Source organism: Oncorhynchus mykiss, chromosome 6, assembly GCF_013265735.2.
Source record: "Oncorhynchus mykiss isolate Arlee chromosome 6, USDA_OmykA_1.1, whole genome shotgun sequence".
In the NCBI taxonomy this organism is placed as follows: domain Eukaryota; kingdom Metazoa; phylum Chordata; class Actinopteri; order Salmoniformes; family Salmonidae; genus Oncorhynchus; species Oncorhynchus mykiss.
The window spans coordinates 6956982-6983718 of record NC_048570.1 but is presented as its reverse complement, the minus strand read 5'-3'; the positions used below and the strand labels follow the sequence as shown (position 1 = coordinate 6983718).

At 42.9% G+C, this 26737-nt stretch overlaps 1 protein-coding gene and 1 long non-coding RNA gene across 3 annotated transcripts; one reads left to right on the top strand and one right to left on the bottom strand.

Annotated features, from left to right (window-relative positions):
- The first annotated feature begins 4641 nt into the window (after positions 1-4641).
- Positions 4642-16174, top strand: LOC118964826. The gene is made up of 3 exons (XR_005051999.1): positions 4642-6048; positions 7447-7655; positions 15849-16174. It is a non-coding gene; the product is annotated as an uncharacterized LOC118964826 (long non-coding RNA).
- On the bottom strand, positions 11141-18008 carry LOC110525083 (trichohyalin). Of its 2 annotated transcripts, none has more exons than XM_036979304.1 (3): positions 16959-18008; positions 15828-16374; positions 11141-11538 (listed from the first exon to the last, which is right to left on the bottom strand). In XM_036979304.1, exons 1-3 carry the CDS (start codon positions 17965-17967, stop codon positions 11337-11339), a joined length of 1758 nt encoding a protein of 585 aa, XP_036835199.1. In that variant the 5' UTR covers positions 17968-18008; the 3' UTR covers positions 11141-11336. The 2 variants fall into 2 exon arrangements, with proteins under 2 accessions (XP_036835199.1, XP_036835200.1); XM_036979305.1 differs by lacking the exon at positions 11141-11538 and adding an exon at positions 15386-15674.
- Positions 18009-26737: the final 8729 nt, after the last annotated feature.

Below are 26737 nucleotides of genomic sequence, written 5' to 3'. Positions count from 1 at the left end.
TCGGCGACAGGTGTTTATGTTTTTGGACTCACCGGAGCAGACTTTGGAGTTATCGTTTAAGTCAAGTATGACAATAGACTGTATATGGCTTATGCTAGTACGGGTAGTCAACTGTGTTTTGAGTGTGGTGATGTTGGCCATAAGCGACATGCTTGCCCGGAAAGGGAGAAGGCAGAGGGAGGGGCGCAGGTGGTCCTCGTAAGGACTGGGCCCACTGATGTAGGGAGAGATGGGCCGACAGCGGTAGAACAGCCACAAGCACCTGTTGCTGAGGAACAAGTTGTCCGTGTTGAGGGCACGGAGTTGCAACTTGTACCAGAGGAGAATGTTATGCAGCAGAAAAATATTGTTGTAGAAGGTAAGGATGGATCTGAACAGCCATTTCCTCAGACTGGTGAGGAGGTGCCCAGTACGAGTGCTGGGGTACAGGAGGGGGTTCATGTGGAGCTAATCTCCCAGGTAGTGTAGGAGATGCCTGGTACGAGTGATGGGGTTCAGGTGGGGCTAGTCTCCCAGGTAGTGGAGGAGAAGCCTGGTACAGGTGATGGGGTTCAGGTGGGGCTAGTCTCCCAGGTAGTGGAGGAGATGCCTGGTACGAGTGATGGGGTTCAGGAGGGGGTTCATGTGGAGCTAATCTCCCAGGTAGTGTAGGAGATGCCTGGTACGAGTGATGGGGTTCAGGTGGGGCTAGTCTCCCAGGTAGTGAAGAAGATGCCTGGTACGAGTGATGGGGTGCAAGTGGGGGGTGTTGAGAGGGATGTGGTAGAAGGGATTCAGGGGTCTGTGGCCTCAGTTGAGGAGGATCAGGAGAAGGATATGGATATCTTCCACAAGGACTATGCAACAGCCCAGCTACATTCATGAGGATGATGTTGAGCATTTTCTGGGATCAAAATTATTCTAGCCTTCTATACTACCTGGACGATGTGCTGATTTTTGCCCCGACTGAAAAACTTGGATTGCAACACTTGGAGTCAGTTTATGAGCGTCTCAAGGCCCATCATCTGAAATTGTCTCCAATGAAATGCCATTTCATGAAGAGGTCAGTGCGGTTCTTGGGGCATGTCATCAGTGAAGGAGGTGTGGCCACAGACCCAGAAAAAGTGAAGGCTGTTGCAGGGATGACAGAGAAGGCTCTCATGGAGGATAAAACGGACTTGCCCTCCCAGGGCAAGATTATGTCCTTTCTTGGAATGATAGGCTATTACCAGCATTTCATTGAGGGGTGCTCCACCATCGCTAAGCCGCTGCATGGGCTGACAACTGGGACGAAGGCACCACGCCATGGGAAAAGCAAGAGGAAAAGAGGAATACATAGGAAACTCACAGCAGCAGACTGGACTGGTGAGTGCAAACAGGCCTTTAGTCAGTTGAAACAAGCTCTCCTCAATCAGGTCACGCTAGCCCACCCTGATTTTAGTAGAACTTTCTTGCTGTCTGTAGACGCATCTAGTAATGGATTAGGTGCTGTCCTCTCCCAGGTGCCAGAGGATGGGTCTGCAGCCAGACCCGTAGCATTTGCTAGCAAATCATTTACTTATGCACAGTCAAAGTATCCTACCCATAGGTTAGAGTTTTTTGCTTTACGCTGAGCCATCTGTGAAAAGTTTAGTCATTGGCTAAGGGGCAAGCCTTTTACTGTATGGACAGACAACAACCCATTAACGTACATCCTGTCCTAGCCCAAATTGGATGCCTGTGAACAGAGATGGGTTGCTAAACTCGCTCCATTCGAGTTTGACATCAAGTACATCCCCGGTCCCAAAAATGTAATTGCTGATGCACTCAGTAGACAGCCATTTGTGCAGCCGAGCGCTCTCCACCGCATCACAAGGGTTCCATACAAGGCCTTGCTGGAAGAAGGTGCAGGAGTACTTGCTGAGAAGGTGCAAGATGTGTTCCGCTGGTCGAACCACCCATTCGACCTCGAAAGCTGCTCACCGTCAATTGAGGCAGATGTCTGTGAAATTGTCATGGACTGCCAAACTACCTCCTATCCTTCTCCCGGTTCTCTGTCAAAGGAAGCGGTGTCAGCAGTCCTGAGGTCGCAAGAGGAGGCTGGTCTACAGAACTGTGCTCTGCTACTGCCTCAGCTCCCTCAGTCACTGGTGCCATCTGAGATGTCAGATGTGAGAGTGCTATCCCGTGATGACCTGATATCAAAGCAGCGCCAGGATGACGCTCACGCCAGAGTTGTCTTCTACGTGGACACTGGCCGTAGACCTTCTAGGAGGGAATGTGGCCATGAACCACTTGAGGCTCTGCGGATTCTGAAGACCTGGGAGAAGCTCACTCTGAAAATGGGTGTACTATATCACGTTACCAAACGTTTTCTGTCAAAGAAGAAGACGTACCAGTATGTAGTACCCACCTCAATGAGGGCGACAGTTTTGAAGGGTGTCCACAATGAAGCCGGTCATCAGGGGCAACAGCGGACGTTGTACTTGACGAGACAGAGGTTCTTCTGGCATGGTCTGGAGTCGGATGTGAGAGAGTATGTCAAGACCTGCAAGTGGTGTGTGTTCAGTAAGGCCCCCGAGCCAGAGGCCAGAGCTCCACTGGAGAACATCATCACGACTGATCCCCTCGAGTTGGTGTGTGTGGACTTCTGATCTGCGGAAGACTCCAACAACAAGTCCTTGGATGTTCTGGTCGTCACTGATCATATTACTAAGATGGCCCATGCCTTCTTGTGTCCGAACCAATCAGCTAAAGCGGTGGCCCTTCAGCTGTGGAACAACATCTTCTGTGTGTATGGTTTACCTCGTCATATCCACTCTGACCAAGGGGAAAACTTTGAAAGTAAATTGATTGCTGAGTTGTTGAGTGCTGCAGGAGTCCAGAAGTCCACACACCTCCCTACCAGCCGATGGGAAATGGGGGAGTCGAAAGGTTCAGTAGAACGCTGGGGAACATGATCAGGGCTTTACCTACGAGAGCGAAGCACAGGTGGCCCCAGAAGCTGAAGTCGTTGACCTTCGCCTACAACTGTACAGTCCATGAAACCATGGGCCACGCCCCTTTCCAGTTGATGTTTGGGAGAACCCCACGTCTGCCTGTGGACATGATGTTTGGTACTGTGCTGCAAGACTCAGAGGTTGTAGACTATGACGAGTACATCAAGTCCCTGACGAGAGACCTGAGGGAGGCCATGGAGACGGTACAGGTGTCGACAACCAAACAGCTGAAGAGGCATGCAGGCCTCTACAACAGGGAGATCAGAGGAGCTCCAGTGGAGGTTGGTGATCGGGCGCGGCTGGCGAATAAAGGTGAACGTGGAAAGAGGAATCTGGCGGATCGTTGGGAGAACAACCTCTATATTGTTACGGAGAAGAATAGTGACATCCACAGAACATCCATCAGAACTCACCACAGGGGGCCACTGGTGGCACAAGCATGTCAAAGCTAACCTTTGGAGAAGAAATGTCCGAACCCTCTGAAGAAGAAAGGCATTCTGAAGATGCCTCTGGTAGCACAAGCTCCAGCAACAGTCACAGAACCCTTGACCTTGACTATCCACCGACTGTGGACAGTGACCCACCAGTGGGGGTTGTAGGTGAACAGGTTAAACGTAATGATAACTCTGTTAGGTCTGTCAGGTCAGGGGCTGGTCGGGTTAGGAAACACCCAGTAAGACTCATGGAGACTATGCAGACACAGAGGGTTTTTCATACAGAATTCATTAGAATACCTTTCTGGGATGTGCTTTGGTATATGATTGCTGTATATAAGTGGGTTAGCTAGCATGCACCGATGTAATGGTCACATAAGCCCACTGCTAACACAGTTGTTTTCATGCTACAGATTTTACCATTGACAGCCATCAACATCATTAGGCCCTTCACAACTAACCTGCTGTTTCCTATTGAACAACAGATAATAATGCTCAACTGGGACCACTGGCTGGGGTGATTTATTAGGACAAAACACAACGCAAGGAGAGAACGATTAACATCTGTTACACTAACAACAGTGTAGTTAACTCAACTCATTCAAACTATCATGACTATTGTTTAGAGAGAAGATCATAGAAGATCAGGCATAAAGTTTAAGATATAGCAAGAGAGGACAATATGGTGCAAGGTAGCCAAAGTGGAATCAAAAGTCATAGGCCTAATCATCAATCAAATATGAAATATAAAACCAAAATATAATCTACATATAAATGTAGTAGAGTTGAAAAGGTTATTCCATCAAACTTCTAATGATTAGAATAGTACACAAGGCAGAACAGAACAGCCAGGTTGGGGGTCAGTGGCCCAAGCCCGCGAACAGGAATATTCCAAGTTCAGACAGAAGGGGGGGAGTCAGATCGTTATGATCGCCAGGAAATTTACTTTTGGTGTCTATTTTTAATTGTTGCGCTACTGGTGCTGCCTGTTGATGTTAGGTAGGGAACTACAGTAGCTGAATGATGTTAACATCATCTTAAATGTATTTTATTTCATCTGAGTGCTTGCGTCACATACTAACACCCTGGTACAACCCGTAGCTCCCGTTCTCCTCAGTCTGAGTAAAACACTGAGAGAAAGGTATGTGTTGCAGATTACTCCTTTGTAGAAGTCCATAACGTGAAATAAGTAAAACATCCCGATGTTAATGCTGTAGATATTGTTATAAGGGAGTGTGAGACTATTGAAACATGTAACTTTCAGAGTTTTATTGTTATTAAGATAGTTTACAGAGTGCTAAAAGTGCTGCTGTTGCTAGCTAGCATGCCTTTCTGTGATGCAGACGGTTAGCTGCCCACTGGTGCTGGCTTTGCATTATGGGAGATGTAGTTTTGTCCGGTCTGAATGGGATAGAGGCGATTTCACGTTGTAACTTGTTTGTGTTGCAGTGTTTTTGTACATGAGTTGTTGTATTTTGGTACTGTCAACACTGAAAGCACCTAGCAATGTATTGGGGATGTGAGACAGGATATGTGTTTTACCTTTCTTCATGCTCGAAAGGGGTATAATGAAAGAGTGGAAGGCTGAGTCAGAGAGCCAGAGGGAGGCAGAGTGCCACAGAGGGAGGCAGAGTGCCACAGAGGGAGGCAGAGTGCCACAGAGGGAGTCAGAGTGCCACAGAGGGAGTCAGAGTGCCACAGAGGGAGTCAGAGTGCCACAGAGGGAGTCAGAGTGCCAGAGAGGGAGTCAGAGTGCCAGAGAGAAGCAGAGCGAGCCACAGAAGCAATGGAGCACCAGAGAAAACTGCAGGAGATCCACAGACTCAAACAACTGCTGGATCTACTGATGGTGGACCTACAACTGGCCCACATAAGACATGTCATTGTTATTATTAAAAGGCAGTGTATATTTACCCAGCTGAAAATGAATAGTGGCAGACAGCGGTACGCTAACCCAATGTTAACTTTTATTCCTTTCCTTAACCCTTACCTTAACCTCACTGAAACTATACCTAACCTTTACCTTAACCCAACTCTAGGTCCTGAACCTAACCTTCATTTATCTCAACCCCTATGCCTTTCTTCTGCCGGTTGAATATCCACTTCCTTATTAACGTCATTACTGTTGTTGTTGTTGTTGTTGATAACTGTATCTGTGCAGGTTGTAAATAGTTGCATTAGTGAAGCATCATCTGTAGGAGTAATTTCTACAAGCATAAACATCAGAGGCAACATTGTTGTAACATCACACAAATTGTAACAGGAATTTCTCAAACCCCTAACTGAATGGGCAAGAAGGTTGTGTGTTTGTATTTGTACACATTGTGGACATAATTGATTCCGTAAAATGTCTCATATTTGCATTGGGAATTTCATTTAGCTTCAATCAGAGAGAGAGAGAAGATAATAGAGGCAACGAAAAGAGAGGAGATGGCAGAAGAGGAAAGAAGGGAGATCCTTGAGAAGAGGGGTGAGTTAGAGAACACTGAAGAGGAGGAGGAGAAGGACGATGACAAGGAGGACATCCTCCCACCTGATAAAAGTATCTGAAGGAGAGCCGTGGGCTGGGTAAATAAGAAGTGGGAGAAGAGGAACCTCAGAAAGATAGAGAACCTGTCAGAGAGAAGCTGAGGAGGGCTATAAGATCGTCCACATAGGTAAGACCTGTTTTCCCTCTGCTTATGACATCATCCTCTGTAGTCTCCTCTACACACATACGTTCCACACCAGTCATCATGTTGCATCATTGTTTCAATATAAAACTACTGTCCAAAATGGTCAAGCTGATCTGGTATCAACTTAAATGTAATGTACACAGGGAATTTAGAATGGAAAACTGGATCTCAATGACCCTGGTCTAAAGTAGTGCATCATAGCCTTTTGAGGCCCTAAGAAACATTTTGTTCAGGTTTTTGACTACATTTCCTCCCAAACTAATTTACTTCAATTCTACACATTTTCCCATGGGGTGGAGAGAAGAATTAGCAGTTTTTAACCTAATTTCCTTCAATTCTACACATTTTGCCATGGGGTGGAGAGAAAATGTTGGCAGTTTGAATCTAACACCGAAACGCGTCCGCATGCGCCATCGTGCGCATATTGATTTTGTCCACCCACACCAAACGCAATCACGACACGCAGGTCGAAAACTATTAAACATTTTTGGCAAATTAGCTAGCTAACTTGCAGTTGCTAGCTAATTTGTCCAGGGATATAAACGTAGAGTTGTTATTTTACCTGAAATGGTCCTCTTCTCTGAAAATGAATCCCTATGTAATGGTCAACTGAATCGTTTCTTCTTTGGACTTTATATGGCGATTGGCGTCTAACTTTCATAATAAGGTGTATTACCACAACCGACCGACTTCAGTTCATCTTTCAATCACCCACGTGGGTATAACCAATGAGGAGATGGGAGAGGCAGGACTTGCATCGCGTTCGCCGTCACAAATAGAAGCAACTTCTATTTTCGTGCTTGGAAACGCACATGCGAACAGTGTGGATGCAATGACTGAATAACATGTATGTGTACATTTATTTTGCAATGCTCGCGCACGCATTGTGTCCGGTTTGGGTAGCGTGTCATTTTACACATTTTGCCATGACGCTAAGATGCTATCTGAATGAGAGTGACTAACAAGATCAATGGAAGCCCATTGCAGGTCAAGGCCCCTGGGCACGTGCCCTGCGTGCCTTGTGTGCCTAGTCTGTAATTCCACCCCAAAAGTTTTTTTGGGGGGGGGTCAGGGGGCCCCAAGTTGCCATGAAGCCCTAAGCTATCGCATATGCCTAGGGCCGGCCCTGACACTATACAAAGAATAGGTGCCATTTGGGACTCATGTTAAACTTTGGGTCAGATCAATTCTGGAAGGGGCTTATTGCACTTTATTGACAAATTCCATGCCTTGCTCAACTGTAAAAGAAGGGGGGGGGGGAGTAAAGAATCATTGAGATCCAACTGGGTTCTCTATTCCTAATTCCCTGTGTCCATTACATTTAAGTTGACACCAGATCCACTAAGTTGAATGTGAACTCTACTTTTTCTCCTCTCCCAGTCATCCCTGGACCCATAAGGCTAACCATGACCCAGGCAGAGAGAGAGAGGAAGGAGCTCCTGAAGACTGAGGAGAGAAGGAATAAGATGGAGGATTGCAGTGGAGAGAGCAGTCCCTGCTTAATAAACGGACTCATCAGAAACTTAAAGAGGAGAGGGAGAGGATGAAGGAACAGTACCTAAATAAACAAGCAAGAGATTTAAGATGGGGTAAAGAATGTATTTATGTTTTACACTGTTATATATATGTTATATAGCATTCCTGCTGTCTGTTGAGAGCTGGAACTCGACCAAGCCACAGTACCACTGAGGACCACTTCTCTACTCAATCTTTACTAATGATTTACCTTCAGTAATGAACAAAGCAAGAGTGGTCATGTATGCTGATGATTCTGCAATGTATAGTGCAGCATCAGAATGTAATGAGCTAACAAATGTACTGAGCAGTGTCCGGTTATATGGTCAATCCCTGGTCCTATCACACTTAGAGTACTGTCCAGTTATATGGTCAATCCCTGGTCCTATCACACTTAGAGTACTGTCCGGTTATATGGTCAATCCCTGGTCCTATCACACTTAGAGTACTGTCCAGTTATATGGTCAATCCCTGGTCCTATCACACTTAGAGTACTGTCCAGTTATATGGTCAATCCCTGGTCCTATCACACTTAGAGTACTGTCCAGTTATATGGTCAATCCCTGGTCCTATCACACTTAGAGTACTGTCCAGTTATATGGTCAATCCCTGGTCCCATCACACTTAGAGTACTGTCTGGTTCTATGGTCATCTGCAGCAAAGAAAGATGTAAAAAAAAAGTTCAAAATGGCTCAAAACAGGGCTGGTAGATTAGCTCTTCATTGCTCTAAACAGGGCTGGTAGATCAGCTCTTCATTGCTCTAACCAGGGCTGGTAGATTAGCTCTTCATTGCTCTAACCAGGGCTGGTAGATTAGCTCTTCATTGTTCTAACCAGGGCTGGTAGATTAGCTCTTCATTGCTCTAAACAGGGCTGGTAGATTAGCTCTTCATTGCTCTAACCAGGGCTGGTAGATTAGCTCTTCATTGCTCTAACCAGGGCTGGTAGATTAGCTCTTCATTGCTCTAACCAGGGCTGGTAGATTAGCTCTAAACAGGGCTGGTAGATTAGCTCTTCATTGCTCTAACCAGGGCTGGTAGATTCACTCTTCATTGCTCTAACCAGGGCTGGTAGATTAGCTCGTAATTGCTCTAACCAGGGCTGTTAGATTAGCTCTTCATTGCTCTAACCAGGGCTGGTAGATTAGCTCTAAACAGGGCTGGTAGATTAGCTCTTCATTGCTCTAACCAGGGCTGGTAGATTAGCTCTAAACAGGGCTGGTAGATTAGCTCTTCATTGCTCTAACCAGGGCTGGTAGATTAGCTCTAAACAGGGCTGGTAGATTAGCTCTTCATTGCTCTAACCAGGGCTGGTAGATTCACTCTTCATTGCTCTAACCAGGGCTGGTAGATTAGCTCGTAATTGCTCTAAACAGGGCTGTCAGATTAGCTCTTCATTGCTCTAAACAGGGCTGGTAGATTAGCTCTTCATTGCTCTAACCAGGGCTGGTAGATTCACTCTCCATTGCTCTAACCAGGGCTGGTAGATTAGCTCTTCATTGCTCTAAACAGGGCTGGTAGATTAGCTCTTCATTGCTCTAAACAGGGCTGGTAGATTAGCTCTTCATTGCTCTAAACCGGGCTGGTAGATTAGCTCTTCATTGCTCTAAACAGGGCTGGTAGATTAGCTTTTCATTGCTCTAAACAGGGCTGGTAGATTAGCTCTTCATTGCTCTAAACAGGGCTGGTAGATTAGCTCTTTGCTCTAAACAGGGCTGGTAGATTAGCTCTTCATTGCTCTAAACAGGGCTGGTAGATTAGCTCTTCATTGCTCTAAACAGGGCTGGTAGATTAGCTCTTCATTGCTCTAAACAGGGCTGGTAGATTAGCTCTTCATTGCTCTAAACAGGGCTGGTAGATTAGCTCTTCATTGCTCTAAACAGGGCTGGTACATTAGCTCTCCATTGCTCTAACCAGGGCTGGTAGATTAGCTCTTCATTGCTCTAACCAGGGCTGGTAGATTCGCTCTTCATTGCTCTAACCAGGGCTGGTAGATTAGCTCGTCATTACCTCTAAACAGGGCTGGTAGATTAGCTCTTCATTGCTCTAACCAGGGCTGGTAGATTAGCTCTTCATTGCTCTAACCAGGGCTGGTAGATTAGCTCTTCATTGCTCTAAACAGGGCTGGTAGATTAGCTCTTCATTGTTCTAAACAGGGTTGGTAGATTAGCTCTTCATTGCAGGAACCAGGGCTGGTAGATTAGCTCTTCATTGCAGGAACCAGGGCTTGTAGATTAGCTCTTCATTGCTCTAACCAGGGCTGGTAGATTAGCTATTCATTACTCTAACCAGGGCTGGTAGATTAGCTCTTCATTGCTCTAACCAGGGCTGGTAGATTAGCTCTTCATTGCAGGAACCAGGGCTTGTAGATTAGCTCTTCATTGCTCTAACCAGGGCTGGTAGATTAGCTCTTCATTGCTCTAACCAGGGCTGGTAGATTAGCTCTTCATTGCTCTAACCAGGGCTGGTAGATTAGCTCTTCATTGCTCTAACCAGGGCTGGTAGATTAGTTCTTCATTGCTCTAACCAGGGCTGGTAGATTAGCTCTTCATTGCTCTAACCAGGGCTGGTAGATTAGCTCTTCATTGCTCTAAACAGGGCTGGTAGATTAGCTCTTCATTGTTCTAAACAGGGTTGGTAGATTAGCTCTTCATTGCAGGAACCAGGGCTGGTAGATTAGCTCTTCATTGCTCTAACCAGGGCTTGTAGATTAGCTCTTCATTGCTCTAACCAGGGCTGGTAGATTAGCTATTCATTACTCTAACCAGGGCTGGTAGATTAGCCCTTCATTGCTCTAACCAGGGCTGGTAGATTAGCTCTTCATTGCAGGAACCAGGGCTTGTAGATTAGCTCTTCATTGCTCTAACCAGGGCTGGTAGATTAGCTCTTCATTGCTCTAACCAGGGCTGGTAGATTAGCTCTTCATTGCTCTAACCAGGGCTGGTAGATTAGCTCTTCATTGCTCTGATCAGGGCTGGTAGATTAGCTCTTCATTGCTCCAACCGTATGAATATTATCCAAATGCATCAGAATCTCTCATGGCCTCACGTTGAAAACAAATTACTATCCAGTCTTCTGATTATTTTAGAAATGTTATATATATTTTTCATTACGTATTTTTTTAGGCCAGTTAGTATATACTAGCAACACACATAACCACCAAACCAGACAGGCAAATTCAGGGCAGCTAAAACAACCCAAGCCAAGGACAAATCGCCTTAAATCAACAGTTTTATAAAGAGCCATAGCTGAATGGAACTGTTTACCAATCCATATTTCTCAGGCAAAAAGTAAACACCCCTTCAAGATGAAAATAAAATAACATCTAATGCAATAGACCCTATGACTGGACAGGAAATAGAAAGCATCAACTGAATGTTACATGTGTTTCCTGTCAGGTGTTTTAATTGTCTGTACTGTCTACTTGTTGAATGTTTGAAGTCTTGATTTGTGAATGTTTGTAATGTCTTGTTAATTGGTGTTGGACCCCAGGAAGATCAGCTGGAGTTACGGCGTTACCTAATGGGGATCCTAATAAAAATGACAAAGGACATGTTATATTGCAGAGGAGTCAACTATACACATCTATTTTAGACCATAGACCTTGTTCCACCCTATAAAAGTATCTGAAGGAGAGCTGTGGCCTGGGTGACTAAGAAGTGGGAGAAGAGGAACCTCAAAAAGACAGAGAGAACATATCAGAGAGAGGCTGAGGAGGGCTATAAGATCATCAACAAAGGTAGGTCCTGTTTTCTCTCAGTTCATAACGTTTAATGACTCCAACCTAAGTGTATGTAAACTTGCGACTTCGACTGTATGTCCAGTCCTTTCTAGTGTGGCGGCAAATGAGTTGAACAGGAGAAGAGGATGAGGTTGGTGGTGGAGGAAGAGCAGTGGGGGTGGTGGGTAGAACAGCTGCAGTGACGTTGATTGGTTGATCTGGCTCATCACTTGTTGACTAAAAGAAAGAAAGATTTAGACATTTGTTGGACATTGCCATAGTTCAACAGCTGAAAAGCCTTCATTAACATACTCCCAGAGATAGAAAGACATCCAGTATTCACTGAATGAAGGAGCCTATTTACAATTTCATTCATCAATTAAATAAATGATACTATAGTACATTCAATGACGTTATTATAGTAGACTATAGGCTACTCCTGTATCTACCTTCTACAATACCGTCATCATTGAATGAAGCAGCATACCTATCCACATTTATAATGGTAGGTGTGGGGATGGTAGGTGTGATAGGTGTGGGGATAGTAGCGATGGTAGGTGTAATGGTAAGTGGAGTGTTGGTAGGTGTGGTTGATGGTAGGTGTGGTGATTGTAGGTGTGACGGTAGGTATGGTAGGTGTGATTATGGTAAGTGTAGTGATGGTAAGTGTAGTGATGATAAGTGTAGTGATGGTAGGTGTGGTTATGGTAGATGTGATGATGGTAGGTGTGGTTATGGTAGATGTGATGATGGTAGGTGTGGTGAAGTAATTATGGTATGGTTTTTGTGGTGATGGTAGGTGAGATAGGTGTGGTGATGGTAGGTGTATGGATGGTAGGTATGGTGGGTGTGGTGATGGTACGTGAGGTAGCTGTGGTTATGGTAGGTGTGGTGATAGTAGGTGTGATAGGTGTGGTGATGGATGGTTTGGTGAAGGTAGGCATGGTAGGTGTGTTAGGTTTTGTGATGTAGGTGTGAGAGACGTGGTGATGGTAGGTAAGTTTGGTAGGTTTGGTGATGATAGATATGGTAGGTATGGTGATTATAGGTGTGGTAGTTTGGGTAGGTAGTTGTGGTAGGTAGGTTTGGTAGGTGTGGTGATGGTAGGTGTGGTAAGTTTGATGATAATAGATGTGATAGTTGTGGTATAGGTGGATTGTAGGTGTGATAGTTGTGGTAGGTCGATGTGGTAGGTAGGTTTGGTAGTTGTGTTTGGTAGGTGTGGCAGTTTTGGTAGGTAGGTGTGTTAGTTGTGGTACATATATGTGGTGGTTGTGCTAGGTAGGTTTGGTGATGGTAGGTTTTGTAGTTGTGGTGATGATAGGTGTGGTAGTTGTGTTAGTTGTGGTAGGTTGGTGTGGTGGTTGTGGTGATTAGGGTTGGGTGGTATCCATATTTTCATATTGTCATACCATCCTTCTCTCATACCGGGGTTTAAAGTATTGCCAGCATAGCACATGAGGGGGTGCTAAAAACACAAGAAAAACCTATTGCACTCTATTTCCAGAATGCTAACAAATTAGCACAAACTGATAGCAAATTCACATAGACGCTGTTAGCTACATGCTAACAACTGAAAACGAACAAACTAATTGCAAAGCAGTGGAGGCTGCTGAGGGGAAGACAACTCATAATAATGTCTAGAATGAAGTCAATGGAGTGGTATCAAACACATGGAAACATCTTTGATGTGTTTGAACCCACTCCATTGACTCCATTCCAACCATTATTATGAGCCATCGTCTCCTCAGCAGCTTCCACTGTTGCAAAGAAAGGCAAATCCAGCTCCTACGAACAGTAGGTTAACTGCCGTGTTCAGGGGAGGAATGACAGATTTTTACCTTGTCAGCTCGGGGATTCTATCTAGCAACCTTTCGGTTACTGACCCAACACTCTAACCACTAGGATACCTGCAAATTATAGATAAAAAGTATTGGTGGTCATCAACCTTTCCAAATAAACACAAAAAGTTGGAAAATCGCAAATTCAACAATGAGTGGTTTGGAAGGAATCAGTGGCTAACTTCAAGCTTAACAAAGCAATCACTAGCCTGCTATTCAGCATGACTCCTGAGTGGTTGGAAGCTTCTCTATAAATGATGTAATATGCCTGGGAGTGTCACGTTCTGACCTTAGTTCCTTTATTATGTCTTTGTGTTAGTTTGGTCAGGGCGTGAGTTGGGGTGGGTAGTCTATGTTATTTTTTCTATGTAGTATTTATGTGTTTGGCCTGGTATGGTTCTCAATCAGAGACAGATGTCGTTTGTTGTCTCTGATTGAGAATCATACTTAGGTAGCCTGTTATTCCCATTTTAGAGGTGGGTGATTGTTTTCTGTCTCTGTGTCTTCACCAGACAGATCTGTTTTGTTTTCGTTCGTTGTCCTTGTTATTTTGTTTTTTGTGTTCAATGTTAATAAATGATCAACATGGACACGTATCACGCTGCATATTGGTCCGATCCTTCATACTCCTCGTCAGAGGAAGACGAATATCGTTACAGGGAGATATGTATACTGTAGATAAGAAAGTAATACTAAGTGTATGTTGTGTAGTAAGCTGTTAGTAGCCCATGTGCCTCACCCTAATAATGTTGTCCCTTTCCCCTCTCATAACTTAGCCTACTGCTCTGACTTGGTGGTGCACATGTAGACTATAGCCTGTTTAAGAGAAATGTAATCATTGAATATTGTACGAGCTTTCATTGTCTGCTTATATGCAGTTATGACTTGGTGTACAGGGAGAATACTGTAAGAATGGCCCATGTTCAAAATTCTGTCGCTGTACATTTCAAAAGTGCTGAACAAATGGTTATATTGACGACGTCCATCCTAGGTCTCTCATTGTCTTAATCTAAATTACAGATATCCTGTAGTCCACTCGTTGTCCCCTTGTGCCATAGTTTGTACTTCTCAATTGTCAGTAGAAACCACATTTGTTTAAGCAAGTCAGCCATATCAGCTATGTTTTTTAAAGGATTCTCTCCATGGTGCTGAAAAGATAGCTCTGCTATTGCGAAAGCTTTATGTCGACCCTAACAGTTTGTGGGCACCGTTTGTTAAATTTATAGTGCAATTAATGTATTGTTTAGTGTTGTGTTGTGTAGTGGCTTTGCTGGCATTCATCTAAAACATTTTGGGGGAGTTTTCCCCACCAAGATGTACATGCTGCAATCACCACTGGGTGGGTGAATTATAACACACCAACCCTGTTACCTATAGATAGACAGTCTAGACATGTTTAAACTATTTACATGTGTTTGGTAAGCTTGCATTCCATTCCCCCTGTCACATGGGGATCTATGGTTGATTCTAGATGAAATAGTCAACTCTGTTACAGTCAACCCTGTCACTTTATTTGGCACTTAATAGACACTTACTATAGTATGTATTTGTTACTTTGAGATGGGAAAACATGTTTTATATTAAGTTGAACATGTGCTTTTTATGACAGAATGTTAGAAATAGGTGAAATATAAAGTTACACTCCCCAAAAGGTACTCAATTGGTGGAATGACCCGAGTACTGAACTGGAGGTGGGAGAGCTAACGATGCTTCTACTGTTGCTCTCTCCTCAGATTCTTAGAGAAGCTATTTCAATCTGATATTTCTCCTATGGTCTAAAATAGATGTGTATAGAGGACTCCTCTGTAATATAACATGTCACACATTGTATCAAACTGATGGAATGTTAGGTGTCTCATTGAAAGTCTAACATCTACCATGACTACTGGATGTTTCAATTCTAATAAATAACAAAACAATCCACACCGTAACAACAATATTGCTTTTTTAATAAATGCTTTTATTAAAGAGTAAAACTTTGCAAACAAAAATGACATCATCAAACATCACTGGCCTGACTTGAGCAGCTCTGCCCGGGGATGGAGCCAGCAACTTAGCTGCTACCGGTCCGGTCCAGGCTACCTGCAGACCTCCTCCCAGACCTCCTTTTCAGAACCTCCCCTTAACAGGAGAGGTGGTGGAAATGATCAGAGTTGCATTCAACTTGAATACAGATGAGAAACTCTGGTCTGTGGAGCCACTGGTCTGAGGGGAGGACTTCTGTTGAAACTATTTCCATTTTGGGGATATTTTCTAGGACTGTAGAGGTGGTAAGCAGAGATGAATTTAACTAGGATACAGATGAGAGTCTCTGTTCTTGGGAGGAGGGTCACTGACCTTCGATGGTTTGTTGCCTGATAAAGAGGATACTTGCTGGCTTGAGGAGACTATAATGTTTTGAGGAGGAAATGTGGCTCGATGACTTAAAGAGGAGGAGGAATTATTGGGCGACACTTTTAATTACCAACGTAACATTAGTGGAACTGTGGCTTCATCGAGTTCCAGCTCTAGGCAGACAGCACGTCAGGAAGGCTGTAAGACATCACAGAGACAGGTAAGTATCTATATATTTACATGTGTGTTGCATGTACACTAAACCCTCACATTTGGATAATGTCACTTTTTAAAGTGATGACATGTATATTAACAGTGTAAAACATGAATAGATGTTTAAACATTCTTTACCTCATCCTAATTTTCTTCCAGATGCTTGGCTTTTTCTTTGTCTTGGATATTCGCTCTGATGTTTCAGCCTCTTCTGGAGCTTCTAGCTGCTGGCTGTCTGGCCCCCCCTGATGGTTCTCTGGCCCCTCCTGCTGGTTCTCTGAACTCCCCTCCTGGTTCTCTGCCCATGCCTGTTGCCTCCTTGGCCTTTCCTGGTGGCCATCAGCAGATCCAGTGGGCTCTTGGCTTACTTGTTGGCCATTGGCCCACCCGGGCAACTCCTGACCGTGGTTGTAATCGTGGCTGTGTTGGGTGGTTAGACACCGGGTGTTGATTTGAGCATCAGCCTCCAGATTCATCTGCTCCAGGTAGTTTTCCTTCATCCTCTCCCTCTCCTCCTTCAGTTGTTGATGAGTCTGTTTTTTAAGCAGGGACCGCTCTCTCCACTGCTTATTGAAATCCTCCATCTTCTTCCTTCTCTCCTCAGCCTTCAGCAGCTCCTTCCTCTTCTCCCTCTCTCTCTCTGCCCGGGTCATGGTGGATGTTAGCCTTGTGTGTCCAGGGATGGCTGGGAGGGGAGAAGAAGTAGAGTTCACATTCAACTTAGTGGATCTGGTATCAACTTAAATGTAATGGACACAGGGAATGAAGAATAGAAAACACAATTGGATCTCACTGATTATTTACTCTTTTCAGTTGAGCAAGGCATGGAATTTGTGAATTAAGTGCAATAATCCCCATCCCAAATTGACCTGGCCCTAAGTTGAACATGTGTCCAGAATGGCACCTATTCTTTGTATAGTGCCAGGGCTTATGTGATCGCTTAGGGCCCCATGGCCACTAGTAGCCCCCGGATCCCCCCAAAACACGTTTTTGTGTGTGTGTTTTTAGGAACTCTTTCTGGGTCTCTACTTAGTCTTGAGAGTTAGACTAGTAGATGACACAAGGTACCATTTAAAAACGTGGTTGTTATCAGCAGTATTTTTCTTGTTATGTCAGTCAGTCACTCAATGAGCCATGTCAGCTAACATATTCTTTGGACAGTAGTTTTATATTGAAACAATGATGCGACATGATGACTGGTGTGGAACTTATGTGTGTAGAGGAGACTAAAGAGGATGATGTCATAAGTAGAGGGAAAACAGGTCTTACCTATGTGGACGATCTTATGGCCCTCCTCAGCCTCTCTCTGATACGTTCTCTCTATCTTTCTGAGGTTCCTCTTCTCCCATTTTTTATTCACCCAGCCCACGGCTCTCCTTCGGATACTTTTATCGGGTGGGAGAATGTCCTCCTTGTCATCTTCTTTTTCCTCCTCCTCTAAGTCACCCCTCTTGTACTCAAGGATCTCCCTTCTTTCCTCTTCCACCATCTCCTCTCTTTTTTTTGCCTGTATTATTTTTTCTCTCTCTCTGATTAAAGATAAAAGGCATTTAATGGCTTTCTTTCTCTCCTCCTCTCTCTCTTCCTCTCTCTGCCTCTCCTCCTCTCTTAGTCTCAACATTTCTTTCTGTCTAGCAATTTCAATCTCTCGTTTTTTATCCTGCTCCTCTTGTTGTCTTGCCCTCTCCTGTTTTCTTTCCATCTCCAGCCGTCTTTCCTCCTTCTCCCTCCTGATTTGTTGTCCTCTTTCTATGTGTTCTCGCTCCCCCTTCAACACTTCTAACCTCCTCTCTTTACGCCTATTGAAGACTTCCCGTGCTTTTGCTTTAACATTAACTACTACATGTTTCTTCATGCTTACTTCCTTTCCTCTCTCTTCTCTTTCCCTGTACTCTTCCTCTGCTTCCTTAATCACTTCCTGCTTTTCTTCCATCTCTCTCTCCTGTTCTATCTCCAGTTCATTCTGTCCCTCAATTTCCCCCAAAATATTTTTCTGCCCTTCCTTTCTTCTTCCTGCTTCCTCCCTTTCTCTCATAATCATCTTTTCTTTCTCCATCTCTTTCTGTTGCTGATCTTTTAATTCCATCTCTCTCTGATTGTCATTGTCTTTCTCCCTTTCTTTCTCCTTCTCCTTTTGTTTCTGTCTCTCCTCTTGTTGTTGTCGTCTGTGTATCTCTTCTATCTCTCTCTGTCTCTTGTTCTCCCTCTCTCTTCCCTCCTCCATGTCAATTTGCTTCTGTTTCCATATATTTTCTTCTTCTTGATCACTCTCAAACATGATCTTTCTCTCCTCTTGCTGTTGTCGTCTTTCTTTCTCTCCAATCTCTCTCTGTCTCTCTTTCTCTTCGATCGCTCTCTGTCTCTCTTCTTCTCTTTCTTCCTCTTCCATCTCTATTTGCTTCTGTTGACATCTTTCTTCTTCATTCTCTCTTTTGATCTCTCTCTGTCTCTCTTCTTCTCTTTCTTCCTCTTCCATCTCTATTTGCTTCTGTTTAAATAGTTGTTCTTCATTCTCTCTTTCAATCTCTTTCTGTCTCACTTCTCTTTCCATGTTTTTCTGTCTCTTCTCCATTCTCTTTCTTTTGATCTCTCTCTGTCTCTCTTTCTCCCTCTCTCGTTCTTCCTCTTCCATCTCTATTTGCTTCTGTTTACATCTTTCTTCTTCGTGCTCTCTTTCAATCTCTCTCTGTCTCTCTTCTTCTCTTTCTTTCTCTTCCATCTCTATTTTCTTCTGTTTACATCTTTCTTCTTCGTGCTCTCTTTCAATCTCTTTCTGTCTCTCTTCTTCTCTTTCGATATGTTTTTGTCTCTTTTCCATTATCTTTCTTTTGATCTCTCTCTGTCTCTCTTTCTCCCTCTCTCGTTCTTCCTCTTCCATCTCTATTTTCTTCTGTTTACATCTTTCTTCTTCATTCTCTCTTTCAATCTCTCTCTGTCTCTCTTCTTCTCTTTCCATAATTTTCTGTCTCTTCTCCATTCTCTTTCTTTTGATCTGTCTCTGTCTCTCTTTCTCCCTCTCTCTTTCTTCCTCTTCCATCTCTATGTGCTTCTGTTTGCGTCTCTCCTCTTCTTCTTCTCTCTCCATCTCCTTCTTCTTCTCATCTTCTTCTTGTCTCTGTTTTGGTATTTTCTCCATTCTCTTTCTTTCTACCTCTTTCTGTTTGTTGTGCTCACCCTCCATCTTCTCCTCCATGTCCATTTGGTTCTGTTTCCATTTATATTTGTCTGTTTCCATATTTTCTAATTTTATCTGCTGTTCCTTGATTTTCTTGAAGACTTCCTCCAATTCAGACGTATTTTTGTCATTGATGAGGGCTGTCTCCATCTCCATCTCTCTCTCCACTCTATTTTTCATCTCCTCTTCACTTCGTCTCCAATCATTTTCTCTCTCTCTGTCTCTATCAAATGGTCTCTCTGGTTCAGTCTCGTCTTTCAATCTAATCTCTTCTTTCAGTCTCTCAACCTCTCTCTCTAACTCTTTTACCTTTTCGTTGACCAGTTTGACTTTCTCATTCTCTGCAATACGCATGTCTCTTTCTCTTTCAAATATGATTTCCTTCTCAATCTCTTTCAATCTCTCAATCTCTCGTTCTAACGCTTTTATCGTTTCTTCTGCCTGTTCCACTTTCTTCTTCATTTCTTGTTTTTCCAATTCTGCTTTTCTCTCACTTTCCATCTCCCTTTCTCTCTCTTTTTCCCTCTCTCTTTCCCTCTCTCTTCCTGTTTCAATAGGTTTGTTGTTCCAGGCCAGTCTTGGTCGCTGCTCCTCCATGACTTTCTGCCATAGCCTCAATCTCTCAATCTCTTGCTTCATTTTAAAAGGTTAAATTAGTGATAATCTATTACCAAGACATACTTTCAAAGGATTTGCAGAGAATGATACACAGAAATACAACCTAGAGCTAGGTAATTGAATCAAACACTGGACAACATCAATAGCAGGGTCATGTTGATCAATTCATCTGGACAATTCATTGTCAATTAATGTATTGACATGGTTTGAAAAAATTATGAGACATTTTATGGAATCAATTATGTCCACAATGTGTACAAATACAAACACACAACCTTCTTGCCCATTCAGTTAGGGGTTTGAGAAATTCCTGTTACAATTTGTGTGATGTTACAACAATGTTGCCTCTGATGTTTATGCTTGTAGAAATTACTCCTACAAATGATGCTTCACTAATGCAACTATTTACAACCTGCACAGATACAGTTATCAACAACAACAACAGTAATGACGTTAATAAGGAAGTGGATATTCAACCGGCAGAAGAAAGGCATAGGGGTTGAGATAAATGAAGGTTAGGTTCAGGACCTAGGGTTGGGTTAAGGTAAAGGTTAGGTATAGTTTCAGTGAGGTTAAGGTAAGGGTTAAGGAAAGGAATAAAAGTTAACATTGGGTTAGCGTACCGCTGTCTGCCACTATTCATTTTCAGCTGGGTAAATATACACTGCCTTTTAATAATAACAATGACATGTCTTACGTGGGCCAGTTGTAGGTCCACCATCAGTAGATCCAGCAGTTGTTTGAGTCTGTGGATCTCCTGCAGTTTTCTCTGGTACTCCATTGCTTCTGTGGCTCTCTCTGCTTCCCTCTGTCTCTCTGCTTCTCTCTGTCTCTCTGCTTCTCTCTGTCTCTCTGCCTCCCTCTGTCTCTCTGCTTCCCTCTCTCTCTCTGCCTCCCTCTGTCTCTCTGCTTCTCTCTGTCTCTCTGCTTCTCTCTGTCTTTCTGCATCTCTCTGGCTCTCTGCCTCCCTCTGGCTCTCTGCCTCTCTCTGTCTCTCTGCTTCTCTCTGTCTCTCCGCCTCTCTCTCTCTCTCTGCATCTCTCTCTCTCTCTGCCTCTCTCTGGCTCTCTTCCTCCCTCTGGCTCTCTGCCTCCCTCTGGCTCTCTGCCTCCCTCTGGCTCTCTGCCTCCCTCAGTCTCAGGATCTCAGCCTTCCACTCTTTCATGATACCCCTTTCTACTCTTCTTCTCCTCCTTTCATCTTTTAAAAGGGCTCTGAGGTGGTCTGTCTCAGACTCTAATTGTTCAATGATCTTGTCCTTCTCTGTTCCACCATTCCTCTTCTTCTTTTCCTCCTCCCAGAGGCACACTTGAAGTCTTCCCATCTCCTTCTTCTGATTTCGGATCGTTCGATCCTTCCCCCTCAACTCAAGCATGTGGGCTTCCTTCTCTGTACAGGTCTTCTTCTCTTCTCTCGGGAAGTAAACCTCCATCTCTGCCTGCTTGTAGCTGGGAGCAAAGGAATGTCAACACATTATTTAGGAAGTGAACTCAGACAATTTACTACAATATTAAAATAATAATTTAACTTCTGCTCAATTAATAATACTTTAATACTTTAATAATAATCAATTAATACTTTAATAACACAAATCACACAACTGTGACTTACAGTATGTGAATGTGATGAGTTGACTGTCCATGATGGCCAGAGGTGGGTAATGTGTCACTCTGGTCCAGGGCGTTACCTACAGCTTGCAGACACTGAGCCTTCCTTCAGCAAGCCGCACATAATGCCCTGTACCAGAGCTAGGTTATGTGATGAATGACTTACAGACTGTTCCACATGATAGGAGGGGGTAAGAAGACAGTCCCAGTAGGAGACGGAGATCGTCCAGAAGAAGAAGAGCTGTCCATCTCCTCAGAGACTGCAGGAAAGGTCTACACGTTTTATTTCTGGAAAATAAAGAGATGCCTTCGTTCAGCAACAATGTGTGTTTCTATGTTTCTGTCACTAGATGATGCCATTGTACACAACATTTACTCACCAGGTCAGTGAATTCAGAAACAGTCTTCAGAGTTGAGTCCTCAAGCTCTAGCCTACAACCCATCATGCATCAGCACAACTAATATAATAATACCTCATCACAACTTCATAATCACAGTACACCTGGATTGTGTTCACAAAGTGTTTCAGGGTAGGAGTGCTGATCTAGGATCAGGTCGCCTCCTGTCCATCAAAACGTATTCAGTTTAATTTAAAAGACCAAACTGATTATTGATCAGCACTCCTTCTATGAGACTTTGTGAATATGAGCCTTTGTGAAAGAACCTTTCTGGCATATGCTGGCTAGACAGTACACAGACAATTCAGATAGTTGACAGACAGAAAGAAGAGTAGATACAGATGGAGTGATTGATAGCAACAGAAATAACGAAGCGGATGGTTAATGTATTGTAAACTTTTGTAAATATTTGACTCACCTCAAATCACACGTGTCAAACCTCAGTTTTAGTGTTGAACCGAATAATATCCTCGGCATTAACTTTCTCTGGTCTGGAGCTGTATTGTTGCGTCATTTGGAACGCTTGAGCGTCATAATCCGTTCACCGCGCCTGCTTGATTGACAGCTAGGGGTTCTCCTGCGCATCAGTGTCCAAAAGTCGATAATGTTTAGCTACTCATAATTGATCAAGTCATTAATAACTATTTTCACTTGACTTTTATTTCGTGTATTTTTGCCTAAGGTTATTTGGAATTCTATGTTGTGTGATTTGTCTTTGTATGGGCCTAAAGTTCATTGAAATACAAACAGCAACCATAGCCTACAAACATTTCCCACACAAATACAAATGTGGGTGTTTAGTGAGAACACAAAATAATAACATTACAGCCATAACTGTACAAACAAACATACAATCACAACTCTCTCCCCACTATTTATTATTTCTGCAGTGAGGATTCACCCCCTTTAGATAATGATGTTGTAATTTATCTACAGAAAAACGTTGTTCTGATCTCAACAAGCAGTAGTAGCAGTTTGCAAATCATAGAGCCAGATGAATGGCTCTTTCACCGATGCAATTCGGTTCCCGAGGTTCAACAAAAAGATCCGTTCAAAAAGAGCCGTTCGTTCGTGAACGACACATCACCACACTGTAGTTCTCCACCATTTCGTATCGTGAGCTGGAGGAGCGTTCGTCCAACTTCTCATCCAAGTAAATGGCAGCGGCGCATCATCCATCCGATGAACTCCCAAGGGACTGGGAGGATAGTTCACGATGCAACAAGCGTTTGGGGAGGACATTCATTGAAACGCAATGCCTGTTTTTAAATTCTTGAGGGACTCTTGCTCCAGGGGAAATCTCAGCAGCGATGTCTCTGCTGTGCGTCAGAGGTGGGATCTTTTCCTTCTTCACTCTGCTTATTATACTGTACATATCGGTCACAATAATGACATTGCACTCAGGAAAGTTGTCTGTAGGCTATTGGGGAGATGCGCATAGCCCGTTGAGTTGTCACGTTCCAGTCCAAACATGACCTGGGATGTGAGAAGGGAGCTATTCTATAACACATGTAGATGACATGTTGTCTTTATATGTAGATTATATTTTGGTTTTATATTTCATATTTGATTGATGATTAGGCCTATAACTTTTGATTCCACTTTGGCTACCTTGCACCATATTGTCCTCTCTTGTTATATCTTAAACTTTATGCCCTTGTGCAGATCTTCTCTCTAAACAATAGTCATGATAGTTTGAATGAGTTGAGTAAACTACACTGTTGTTAGCTTCTCAGTCTGTACTGTACTGTCCCTGGAAGACTCTCCACATAGTTCACCTAGATCCAGTCCACTTTGTTCCACTGGTCAACTAATCATCCAAACCTCTGATTAGTGAATCAGGTGTGCTGGTGGTGGAATACATGACATGAACTGGTTAGGGGGAGGACAGGTTTGAGAAGGGAAAGACGAAATTGACTTTTCTGACCAACATCCCTTTGACAGCCTGTCTGGCCAAAACTGAAAACGGACTCTAACCTAAACACTAACAATAACCAAACCCTTAAGCCTTAAAGGTAGTCTCATCAGTCATCAGACTGTAGTTTCTCCCTGTGTGTCCAGTAAACCTCCTCTCATCATGGGTGGGATTCAGACTGTAGTTTCTCCCTGTGTGTCCAGTAAACCTCCTCTCATCATGGGTGTGATTCAGACTGTAGTTTCTCCCTGTGTGTCCAGTAAACCTCCTCTCATCATGGGTGGGATTCAGCCTGAAGCTGGAGAGGCCAGTAGTAACCTGCCCGACCACTTTATTACTAGTTGGGGATGGATAGTATCTCTAGAGGTACAGTAGGGCATTTCCATGTGAAATAATTGTCTATTAGGTATTTGTGAAATTGTTAGATATTACTTGTTAGATAATACTGCACTGTCGGAACTAGAAGCACAAGCATTTCGCTACAGTCGCAATAACATTTGCTAACCATGTGTTGTGACGAGTAAAATTTGATTTGATTTGAGCACCAACGCATCGTTCATAGGAGCATGTGTAATTGGGTGTGAAATGAAATCTAAGAGTGTATATTTTTGGTAAATGTAATTCTAGATACATGTTTCAACCAGTGAAGGCTTTGATTTCTGGGTAAACAGATGGAAAAGGGATCTTAGAAAACATCACCAGAAAAAGTCTTAAAAGGTCCAATATCAGAACTACATAAAAACAGAATCATGTTGACATAAAGACCCCTGACTACTATTATCAACACTTACATTTGGGTTTGGAGAAATCGTTTTGGTAATATTGTCTTGTGCCTTGTGCCTTACAGAATTCCGTTACCAAAACCCCACATAACTTCAAGATATTTTCACATTTGTCTTTGTGAGGAGGGGGGATAATGAAAGTTCACAGAAGTAACCAGTAATGGTGGAGCTAACAATTAGTTCTAGTGATTTTTCTGATGTGTATTTTGTTTGTGAATTATTAAGTGATTACAACTCGTAATTCCGTTGCCAAATTGGTCGCTGCATCAAAACCAAGGATCCATTACAACTCTATTGTTGCATTACATCTCCACATTTCATATTCCAGTATCAAAAAAATATAAGGTCTGAGGTTAAAAAACTATCACCACACATCTACACATTCACATGATATATAACTCACTGTACTATCAGTGTCAATTTGGAAAAAGCTATACATTACTGAAGGCCTGTGCTAAACGGTGCTACAACCATTATATTATAAACCACTAACATGTAAGCTGACGTTGACTGAAATCAACTAGCCTAGAGCTAGCTAGTGCTTAGCCACGCTAAATATGGTTAGCATCAAGCTAGAGAACTGTTAAATGCTATTTTTGTAGAAATATTAACACATTTTATCGTGACATCACATATTTACAAATATTACCTGAACTAAACTGAGTCTTTGTTGATAGAAAATAAAACAAATAGGATCTAAAATATTGTTGAAAAAAAGTACAGAAAGTTCAGACGCCATCTTGTTCCCTTCTCTTACATGTAAACCATTAGCAACCTAGCCAACCTCCATTACTTACAATGGAGAAAATACCAACCAGTTTATCACTCTGTTAAAACTCCCTTCAATTGCCTTCAAACGTGACCAAACTCATGGACTATGTAGTTAACCATGTTACCTCAATATGCTGATAGTCATATTGCACTTTTGCACATTACGTAACTTTATTAATAGGGTAAAATGATGAGATGGAGAAACGTTATTAGTTTTCAGTAGTAGGCATTCTCCAAGATTGAAGAAGAAACTTCTAAGACCTCACGATCTCACTAACGCTCCCCATTGACATCACAGCTCCCCCTAGCAGCAGTAATCATATACATTACTTTAAATGAAAATACCTGGGAGGCCTAGAAAATGATACAAGGGATGGATCCATCAGATAACAAATGAAGTAAAACATAAAGAATATGACCATACATATTTGTATGTGGCACATATACACATGGCATATGCTTGGGTGCCACCTTGACATCTCTGATCTGCTGCCTCAGTGGTGGAAAAAGTACTCAATAGTCATACTTGAGTAAAAGTCTAAAAGTACTCAATAGTCATACTTGAGTAAAAGTAAAGATACCTTAATAGAAAATGACAAGTAAAAGTGAGAGTCACCCAGTGAAATACTACTTGTGTAAAAGTCTTAAAGTATTTGGTTTTAAATGTACTTAAGTATCAAAAGTAAATGTACAAGTGTAAACCATTTCAAATTCCTTATATTAAGCAAACCAGATGGTACAATTTTATAATTTTTTTTAAATGTATTTGCTGATAGCCAGGGGAACACTCCAACACTCAGATATAATTTACAAACAAAGCTTATATGTTTAGTGAGTCCTCCAGATCAGAGGCAGTAGGGGTGACCAGGGATGTTCTCTGTTTAGTGAGTCCACCAGATCAGAGGCAGTAGGGGTGACCAGGGATGTTCTCTGTTTAGTGAGTCCTCCAGATCAGAGGCAGTAGGGATGACCAGGGATGTTCTCTGTTTAGTGAGTCCTCCAGATCAGAGGCAGTAGGGGTGACTAGGGATGTTCTCTTGATAATTGTGTAAATTGGACCATTTTCCTGTCAAAATGTAACAAGTACTTTTTGATGTCAGGGAAAATGTGTGGAGTAAAAAGTACATTATTTTCTTTAGGAATGTAGTGAAGTAAAAGTAAAAGTTGGCAACAATATGAATAGTAAAATACAGTACAGATACAAAAACGACTTAAGAAGTACTTTAAAGTAGTTGTACTTAAGTACTTTACACCACTGGCTATCTTCAATAAATGAATGCTAGAACATTGGTAGCCAGGATTAGCTGTTTGTATCTAGTCTCTTAATAATTGCATAACGGTGCAAGTTAGACACATGTTGTCTTTTGTTTGCATGTGAGCATGTCTTTTTCTGTCGGTCCTGTCAATGTTGAGTGATCACACATGCCTCAGCACACATAGGAGGTTACTTTGCCTGCTTGTAAATGTGGGCTAAAAGTGGGGATGTTTCATATGATTTCAGATCATCTTAACTCCCCACCACCAATGAACCATTTATTTTATTACAGAAAACCACTGAACCACCACTGCAATATAGACCTACACTAAGAACAAGGTGCTTTCTACAACCTAAAAGGATTATTCCTCTGTCCCCATAGGAGAACCCTTTTTGGTTCCAGGTAGAACCCCTTCTGTGCCGAGGTAGAACACTTTTGGGCTCCATTCCACGGAGTGTTCTACCTGGAACCAAAAAGGATTTTCCTTCGGTGACAGCCAAGAACCCTGTTGGAACCCCTTTTTAGA